This window comes from Neopsephotus bourkii, unplaced genomic scaffold (assembly GCF_033783945.1).
Source record: "Neopsephotus bourkii isolate Nb327-2 ecotype Australia unplaced genomic scaffold, CSIRO-AGI_Nbou_v1 NB_1846, whole genome shotgun sequence".
Lineage (NCBI taxonomy): Eukaryota > Metazoa > Chordata > Aves > Psittaciformes > Psittacidae > Neopsephotus > Neopsephotus bourkii.
In genome coordinates, this window is record NW_026902319.1 from 419,902 (window position 1) to 429,650 (window position 9,749).

A 9,749-nucleotide genomic window follows, 5' to 3' on the forward strand; every position below is an offset into this window, starting at 1 on the left:
TCCATCATGCCTAACATTTTGGATAGGGAATTCACCTCTTTTCCCCCCGAGCAACAGTCCGTTCCTCCATGGCCACACAATGTTATGCTCATTTACTGTCATGGAAAGGACAGACCAGGCAGTCGGATTCCTGCATGAGATGCAAGTCCTGATTAATGTAAGAACTGAGATGACAGCAAGTCTGATGTTCTCTAAAAAGCAAGGGCTGGTGTGGCATTCAGACAGAGAAATTAAAGAACAGCTAAATCAGGAAATGCAATTATTGCAGAAAGCTCAATCTTAACTCAGTGTTCTCCTCCATCAGCCCTAAACTAATGGCCTCTCTTCACATAATTATAGACTATTAGTTACACCAAGCCATATTTGCATACTTACACAATCTTGCTGTACCTCTAATGCACATACCATTCTGTAGTATTAAAGCTGCTTCAAATTCAATTTATGTGGGTTTACTCCAGGGCAAGTCAGGACCTCAGTGAAGCTCCCAGCTGCTGGAAGTGGAGCAGAGCTCGTTGCTGCTCACCCAGCTCCCTTCAGACTCATGTCTGGCACAGCCGCAGCTGTGGGCACCACCCTGGGTCGGGTTTGACAGCCATGGGTCTGCCCATGGCATGCCCTCAGGATAACTCAGCAGGCTCTGCCCTCTGTCTTCGATGATGGGGATGGGGACAAAGGCTTTCTGTACCAGGGCAAAGTGGAGCTGCACTACGGGCTGGTGCCCATCCTCACCAATAGTCACTGCCCTGTGCCTTTGCTGCAGCTGCAGCTCGGGCAGAGCCCCCGGGCACGGGTGCCGGCTGTTCTTCACAGGCCTTGAAAGACACATTCATCTTCAAACGCACAATATTTACACCAATGATTATTTAAGATCTATTTATTAAAGTGCCTTCCATCCTGTCTCTGCCCAGCACTGCAGCTGCTCTGCACTCATGCAACTCCCAGGCGGCTGCTCAAACAGGCAGAAAAATCTGGAAGTTACTGAAAATGATTTCAAGTTGTTGTCCTATCAAATTAACAATGCAGTTAAAGATCTCCTAAGAACAACAGCAGGTTTTAAGAGGATATAATGATCACTCATCTGATCACCCATGAAACCTGCAGAACAGGTGACGTTTCAAACCCTGCCCAGAAAATGGCACAAAAATACATTTCTGTTAGAGTTCTGGATGAAAAATGTATGCATGACTCAAAGTCTGGCAATCGTATGACCTCAGATAACTCATCTTTGTGCTTGCTTCCTCATCTGCAGGAAAGAGGATTCTTTTCTTAATTCAAAGGCTTTTTCCCCTGGAGGTTACCTAGCTGAGTATCCTCTAAAAGAAATTTTCAAAGGAAGAATTCCAGAGTTAGGACAAGTTATTGACAGGGTTAATTTTATCTACTTAGAACTCTGGAGAAAATAAAATTAAACCAAAACCTCTATACTGTATGCTTGGACTAAAACAGCAGCCACAGGAGATGTAATGATTTAGCCTCAAACATCATCCTCTGCCCAGTTCCTCCAGCCTGACCCTCCCACTCTGAATCTTCAGCCTTAGGACATTCCAGGTCACGGCATCAGGAGTCATGGTAGGTGCTCCCCATGGAGTTTCTCTTTCACTAGAGACACACTGTGGGCAGAGACTAGAGCCAGTCCTCTCCAAACCATCCATAGCACACATCCCTGCTGCATCCAGCTGGATCTTCCCGTGGCTTATGGGTGCGGCCGACAGATCCATCCATGCACAGACACAGACCACAAGAACATGTCTGTAGAAAGCTGGGTATCAAGAAAGGGTTTGCTTCATCAGCTAGCTCTGGGTGGCTAGGGCACACAAGGAATAGTGCTGTGGTTCCATGTAGGGGAGGAGCAGTGATATGAAATTTTGATCTCAAGGAGCTGGTTGCACGGCTGCAGATGATTCACAAAGCTGACTGACAGCAAACACAGGCACCGCGGGGGGGGTGTGCACCGGAACGGAGCCCTTCCTGCTGGAGAAGTGCCCTGAAGGGAGCCTCAGCCAACACAGACCCGGTTCTGTGAATTCCTACACAGAGGATAGCGTTCAAACGCTGCTGAGAACACTTGGGTTTTCCCAAATACCGCAGAGCTCTTTTTGCCAAGACCTGGGAAAAGGCTTGACGGAAGGAGGGAAAGGGCGCCGGGAACCAAAAGCAGGCAGCGCTGCACACGACGGTTTCATTTTACCGGGAACAGGCAGATGACCCAAAGGCCACATTCACAAACCCGACAAACGCCCAGCACCACAACCGGAACGTCTCCCCCGGCCCCGTCCTCCTGCTCGTCCCTTGCGCAGGGCCGGCAGCGACAAACGGGGCCGCCCCCCGCCCCGACGAGCGGCCCGTTACCGCCGGTCCCGCCGCGCGCTGCCCGTACCTTCCGAGTGGCAGCTGGAGGAGAGGACGGCGCCGGGCGGCCGGAAGAGGTACGGCAGGTACCGGGAGAAGCATTTCATCTTCCGAACCGCGAGTGGGGAAAGAGGAAACAAACCCATACAGAGACCGAGGAACACGCAAGCCGCCAAAGAAACCCTGCAGGGGAGGAACGCAGCCGCTGCTCAGCCCATGAGGACCCCCGAGGCCAGGGCAGCCTACACGGCGGGGACCCTCTGCGGAGAGCTGCCCGGGGGGACCCCACGCCCCCGGCTCGGCGGCTGAGCCGAGCGCTCCGGCCCGGCCGGCCCCGCCGCATCGGCAGAGGTGCGGCCGGCAGCGCTGACTCAGCCCGCCCTGCTCGTCCACACCCCGCACCCCAGCACCGGGCAGGGCGCGGGGGGCGGCAGCGGGAGGGAGATGCTCCGAGGACAGGAGTGCCGGGCCTGCGGTAAAGCCGCTTTCCTCCCCGAGCGCTCCCCACGGCTCCGGCACCGCGGAACCCGCTGCTCCCCAAGTGGGCGCCGGATCCAAGGGCCCGCCGCGGAACAGAGTAAACCACGGGGAGGGGGACGCCTGCGCTACGACACGCACATCCAACCGCGACGGGAAAACGCTTTCTGCTACGGCACGGCCCCTTCGAGGCAGTGCTCCGGACTCGGGCCCCTGTGCACCCATCTGAGCCGGCAGCACTGACCCCGGTCAGTGTTTCTAACGCCTTTCCAACCACAACCCGCTGCTCGAGGCAGAAACCTCTTGCATCTGAGCACACTCCACGCTCTGCCATGGCCTGCTCAGGGGCACAGGATAGCATAAAAGCACAACCTCAAGGGAGCAAGTGGAGGGAAATAACGCCCTGCTAACACTCACCCCTTTGTTTTCGGGCTCCTTAATTACTCTACAGACAAGTTTTTGACCTAGGACCAAGCCGCTCACTGCTCTTGCGTGCCGCTGCTGGCTCATGTGGTACCCCAGGTGGTTTTCCTGTTGGGTCTCCTCTTCTGGCTGCAGTCTTTCTAATCGTACTGCCTTCGGCAGGTGGCAGCACGACTGCCTTTATACCCCTTAAATGCAGAGCACCTGTGCCAGAAGAGAGACGTTCTGTTTCACTACAGTATCTTTCTCTTTACTTAAAATGCTTTCTCTGGTTGTGGAAACCAAACAGGACTGAGCTCACTCAACACACAGAGTGAATGCGGAAGATAAGTGCTATTGGGTACCTCAGGTCCATGCCAGAAAACGAGACAGTTTTTCATAAAGCACTTTTCATGGCAAGTCACTTTATGTGTTCGTGTATGACTCAACAATGAGGTTATTTAATACACTGGCTGCAAATATGAGCGTCTGTCTCTGAAGTCACAACCTCCCCTTTCTCTGCATGCAGTTTACTCTCTGCCCAGGCAGGTGTGTACTGTGAGAACAGGGCAGTGCACACCGTGATACACAGGGATGTCACCTCCAGCACCACTGCTGTGCCACCGACGCAATCACCCACCACACACAGCCCAGCCTGCTCCTTCTCCAGGGATGTGCATCCACCACCCCTCTGGGCAACTTGTGCCAGTGTTTTACCATACGCACTGTACAAAATGTAAAACCATTACTTCTACTGGGAGGGTTAAGAGAAGAGAGATGGGATCAAGGCTTCAGTTATCCTTGAAGGGTAAAGAAATGGGAATAAAATATGAAATGGAAAGGGAAAAGAGCTAATGTATTAATGGACAATACAATAAGAGAAAGGAAGACAAAAATGCGGAATAAGAAAATGTAGGAAAATGCCTGTTAAGACTCTCAAACCAGAACAGTTTTACAAAGAAGTTGAATGCATAAATTTAACTTTAAAGTCAGGAAAATTGAATGCATTTAGTTCTTTTCAATTGTCCATGGTTTTGCAGTCCACATCTTGGCTAAATGCCGAACAGATGCACTTGTAGAGGGAGAAATGCCTAAGTGAGTGAGGAGCACAAACCACCCTGAAAGCTACTGAGCATGGAAGGGGATGTCTTTGTGCTCCCAAATCCCACAACTGCCCACATTAGTCCATCCCACACAGATTCTTGTCTGTAGATTTGTATGCTCTGCAATTTATTTTAACTCCAGATACAAGGACAAGCACCAAGTTACACTTAAGTTAGCCAGAAACAGAATCCAACTGATTCCAGTCACAGATGTCATAATGGGAGAAGCTGTCTCACAATTCCCTGAAAAATTCTGTAAATAACAGCTGAAAACTAAAAGGAAATCTATTTCAAAGACTGTAGATGTGATTAAGCCATGATGCTTAATATAGCTCATTTTAGAGACCCATCTCTTTCAAACACAGAAGAACATAATGAAGGCAGAATGGGAGGAGTGTAACTTTGCCAGCAGTTCTCACCAACACGCGAATAGCGTGCACACACACACACACACACACACACACCCCGCATATTGACTGGGCAAAACATACATCACAATCGAGTCCCTGTTGATTGCAGAAACAAAAGGAAAAACAAACTTACCTTCTGCCACCCCAATATCTATAGTTCCTTTTACTTGACTAAAGCACCACAGCACGTCCTGCATGAAGTTTCCAAGTCCTGCCAGGGGAACACATGCAGAAAGGAGACAAGATGTGGTCATACTGGGATATAGCTTGTCCTTTTTAAAATGAACATGCACACACTCACACACAAACTGGCACACAAACATCTGCGATCCCTGTATGAAGGTACATGTTTGCTCACCTGGTACCATTCTCCCACATGAAGTGCAAAGCTAGCCCTGCAGAGCCGGAGGCATCATGCCCGCACTGTGAATCGTGCCTCTGTTTTCTCTGTACCATGGCAGGGCTAATTCAAAACCGGTGCAATTGGAGCCCGTCCCCTCTACATCACTGGCAACACCACAGAGGAGTCAGGAGGCCCCTTAGTCACAGCCTTTGTCACAGCCTGCCTTCACCAGAATACTAATGCCCCCCGTCATTCCCAGCACTGTTAGAGACAGAGGGAAGCTGAAAAAGAGAACTACTCCTAATACCACAACAGTATTCCTTCCAGTTATGGTGTAGTGGGAGCTGCTTGGCAATGAACCCAAGCAGAATGAAGCCTCTTTACAGGACATCATAATACTGTAATCAAATTTCATCTGGAATGAGACATGCATGGTAGTTGCTTTAAAAGAATGCTATGGGCATTTCTATTATAAGTCCAACTATTAAGCTGTGACTCTCTCAGCTGTGCTTGCTGCTGTAGCAATACTCTGTGTTAAGCCTCTCTGAGAGAAATCAGGATTTTATCTACTGCTGCTCCTCATTTTCTTGACAGCTCAGCAGAATTTCCCTTTCTATAACGCAGTTTTCACTGCAGCACAAAACCCCCAGCACCTCAAAGGACAACTTGTTTCCTTCTATCCTAACACACATCTTAACTAAAAGCAATTTCGAGACCTGAGGAAAGCAGCACAGTGGAGCTGTGAGGAGAGGAGATGTCAGCTTACCCCAGTACACCCAGGTGGAACATGGCACAGAAAATTTGTTCCACAGGCAGCAAATGGGACATGGGACTCAGTGAGGGGATCGTGCCATGGGAGACTCAAACTTGTTACTTCCCTGCAAAGAAAAGGAAAACATGGGATTGGGAGGTAATGGATAGTTGGAGATACAACTGAGTTAACTGGACTATATCATGGCCTACCCAAATGTCTTTGTGAGATTTCTGCCTAATTTTATTTAAATCATCATAAGTTTTTGTGTATTAATACAAGCCAATATATACCACATGTATTTAAAGTACTATAATCATATAGGGAGGAAGTTCTTCCCTGTGAGGGTAGTGAGGCACTGGCACAGGTTGCCCAGGGAAGCTTGAATACATCCTTGGCTGAGTTCAAGGCCTCTGGGACAATAAAACAAGGGTAAAATTCTGTGTGCTGTTTGAGAAGAGACCTGGGGAGGTGAAGCATCCTCTGTATACCTTATATTTCTCTTATTGCTCCTTATTTCTCCCCTTTCCACTCCAGCTATGGCTCTGAAGATGTCTTCAGTGCATTTGTAGCTGTGAGTGCAATAATATGTAGAGATAACTGAGCTGGAAGACAGATGAAGTTGATAGAAGCTGATACACCCTGTTCTTTGCATGGATTTTGCAGCTCATTTTGCATAAGTGTTGATACCTCATCGTGCTAGCTTAAAATTGCAGTTACCAGTACAGTATAGAGACTGTGCTGTGCAAGGGGGGTCTGCTTATTGAAGGGGAGTCTGAAACGTGTGTCTCAAGCTTGCTCTTCAGTGTTCTTTCTAGTCTACTACTCCAGACGTCAGAACGAGTTGACAGCGGCTTGAGGAGAATGAGGAGATGTGAGGATAACAAAAGGAGCCTTGTGCTAATATTTGGGGAAAATGGAAACCTTTAGAGCTGTCACCTTTTAGTCCTGCAGCCAGACAGAAAAGCGTGGCGAGTTTTACTGTTAGCACAGAACCCTCCAACAGCTGCTGCTGGCAAAGCTCAGGCTAATGAAATACATTCCAGCTATGAAATACTGGTTTGTGTTCAGTGAGCGTGTCAGCAAAAGACAAATGGGTAACATGGAGAGCTGGTACTTTGCATGTTATAGAGAGACAGGGACAAGGACACTTGCCAGTGGATTTGTGCAAAACGTTATGATTTTACAGTCTCTTTACCAGGAGCAGTATTATAGAAGGAATATGGAGCTTCAGTTAATCTTACATTGATATACACATGCCTTTACCCAGCATTCTTATGTGTAGAGCATGCCCTTCCTCTGGACACCCCGCTCTAGCAGCCTTCACCTTCAGTGATGACTCTGGACTGGGGATGCACTCGCCTGCTCCTGCTCGCCCTGCAGAGGGGAGCATCAGCCCGCAGTGACCCGCTGTGGCTGACGGCAGAATTGCCGTCCCTGGGCAGCGGCAGGAAAGCGCTGGGGAAACTACATGAAGCAGAGTAAAATATTCAACATACCAGTTTAATCTCGATTAAATATGTATATCGATACCTACGCTTTTAGACGTATATCAACACGAAAGCTTTTAAACAAGCATCCACTTGCAATGTATACAAGATACCTCCAATTCAGTCGAAGTTTTGCCTGTGTGAGAGCCCACCTAAACCATAAGACATGCCAGCAATGGATATTAAATCTGACACATGGAAGACATACCATAATGTTAAAGTTCACCAGCGGGTTACAGCTGAGATGGCTGCTGAGTATAACTGCACTTCTTTTAGGGCTTAAGGTTCTGGGAAATACATACTGTAAACATGGTTAAACTTCCCTATTTTTGTAAGCCAATGCTAAAAATCAGTTTGATACTTGCAACAAAAATATAGTTGGCTGAATAGTTAAAACTGTGAAAGAATGAAAGAGAAGAAACCTTTCTTTAATGTCTGAATTCAGTGGCAGCAACTAGGTGCTTCTCTCCCTCTGCCCTTTGCAGAGCCGAAGGGTTTGCTCTATGCGCACAGGCTGGGTAGGAGCGAAGAACTTCAGAGAGTCGGTGGAGGGCGTTTGGTTTGTCGCAGAGGCCTCTTGAGAGGGCTGAGCCTTGCATCCTCCGTTAGAAGGCACCAGAGATCTGCGTGGTGCTCCCGTGTCAGCCGCGGGAGGCTGACGGTGGCTGGTCCCCACCGAGGACCAGGTTCTGCTCGGCATGCAGCCACAGCCTCACAGCTCCACAGTGAACGCTGCAGAACCTCGGAACGTCCCTTCTGCTTCCCAGCACTATGTCACCAGCAGCTCGCCTCCAAGTGATGCACAGAGATGTCCCTGCATGGTGGGAGCCTGGGGTGTGACAGGGCATCTGCTGTTGTGGCATGCCTGAGTCCTGATCCTCTTGGTCTTGCTGCTCTCAGGTCTGCCTGCTAGGAAGTGTTGGTTTTGTTGTAAGAAACCTAAGGAAAATCTATACAAATGACTATGATGTAAGCTCTAACACACATTTCGGACAGGTAGCTCATAGGTGCACATGGGCCAGGTGGCATCCTTCCCTCTCTGGCAGGTAGTTGCCTGGATACAGATATGACAGATATGACAGATCTGCATGCCATGTGTTACATATAATAGGAAACTTCCTGCATTTTCCCTAAGTTCCAAAGTTGGACAAGTTGGTGCCGGTAGCGATGAAGGAGGGTTGTGAGTACAACTGCAGGTAGCAGAGAAGAAAACTGCAGTTCGTTATTCCCTGTACACAGCGCCCTTGTTCTGTGCCGTGGATTGGTGCCGTGTTACACCGGTAAGCTCAGTAAATGGGTGTCTGCTTTTGGGACAAACTTTCATTTTCTGTTCCCACTGAAAAACTTCCAATACCGGGAAGTGCTTCTTGGTTCCGAACCGGCACACTGGGGAAGCTCCGTTTCTTAAGAGAACTGAGGGCAAAGTTTTACTGGCTTTTTTTGTTGTTTTGATTGGAGGCCAGGCAAAGCCCCAGCTGAGGACTCGAGCCTTTGTCTGCTATAGAAAATGAATCCCAGCCGGTTCCCAGCCAGTTCTGAGCCGAGCAGCGTTTTCCCATTTCCCAGCAGTGCCCAGCAGCATCAGCTGGGCTGGAGCTGGTCGGAGCAGAGGTTGGCTGTTCCCCAGAAGCAGTTGCAGCAGAGCTGCCTTCTGCTGTTCCTTTGGCCTGCTCTGGAATTCAGCTTTACTATTTTATCTCTACTAACATACAGAGATACTGAAGCTCTCCAGATGACTCCCCCTGCAGGGAACAACCTTTTCACTTCTGACACCAGTAACTGCCCTGGTCTTTTCTTGGGTTCTACTTTTTGTTGGAAATAAAATCTTAAGATCGATGTTTAGAAAAGATTTCTAACAACTTAAGGCAAAATCAAAATCAAATTTCATTTAAATTGCTGCTGTGAGACATCAGATAGGAAGGATCCTCATTGCAGCAAATTTCAGTCCATTCAGGAGACACTGTTTTGAACATGTAGAATAGCGCAGGGGGATGATCTGAGAGGTGAAGTCTGATCTTGAGCAGGGGAGGGAGGCTGGAGCATCTCTGGTGCTGGAGCTGTAGGTAAATCATTAAACATTCCCTGCAGCAGGAACTTGTTATCCTGCCCACCAGAGATGCTTTCATTTCAGCCATTTTGTTGTTTTGTGTCTGTGCAGGTAGCTGTCGGATCCCCATCTGTGTTTTAGGGGTGAGCAGTGGAGGCAGGAGCTGACCAGCCTCAGGGCCCTGAGAGGTTCTCACAGGGGGGCTGGTGAGGACACACCCCCTGGTCCAACTCTGCAGTGACTCCAGCTTTCTTCTCCTCCTGCAACCCATGTGTTTAGTTTTCAGACAATTTGATTTGGTGCATTTGACTAAAATTTGAGAGTTTCAAGGGGACCTGGGCTGTGCTTCAGCTTGTTGGTTCTTCTCCAAGTAACAC

At 48.9% G+C, this 9,749-nt stretch overlaps 1 protein-coding gene and 1 long non-coding RNA gene across 2 annotated transcripts in view; both read right to left on the reverse strand.

Moving 5' to 3' along the window:
• PPP2R2B (protein phosphatase 2 regulatory subunit Bbeta) overlaps positions 1-5,230 on the reverse strand; it is a 58,495-nt gene extending 53,265 nt beyond the window's left edge. The window contains exons 1-2 of the mRNA XM_061343970.1: positions 5,100-5,230; positions 4,875-4,952 (exon numbers count right to left, since the gene is read on the reverse strand). Of these exons, the coding sequence (XP_061199954.1) occupies positions 4,875-4,952; positions 5,100-5,109 (88 nt within the window). The 5' untranslated portion in view covers positions 5,110-5,230. The remainder of the gene's footprint in view (positions 1-4,874; positions 4,953-5,099) is intronic.
• Positions 1,355-2,683, reverse strand: LOC133207243 (uncharacterized). The gene is made up of 2 exons (XR_009723996.1): positions 2,378-2,683; positions 1,355-1,971 (listed from the first exon to the last, which is right to left on the reverse strand). It is a non-coding gene; the product is annotated as an uncharacterized LOC133207243 (long non-coding RNA).
• Positions 5,231-9,749: the final 4,519 nt, after the last annotated feature.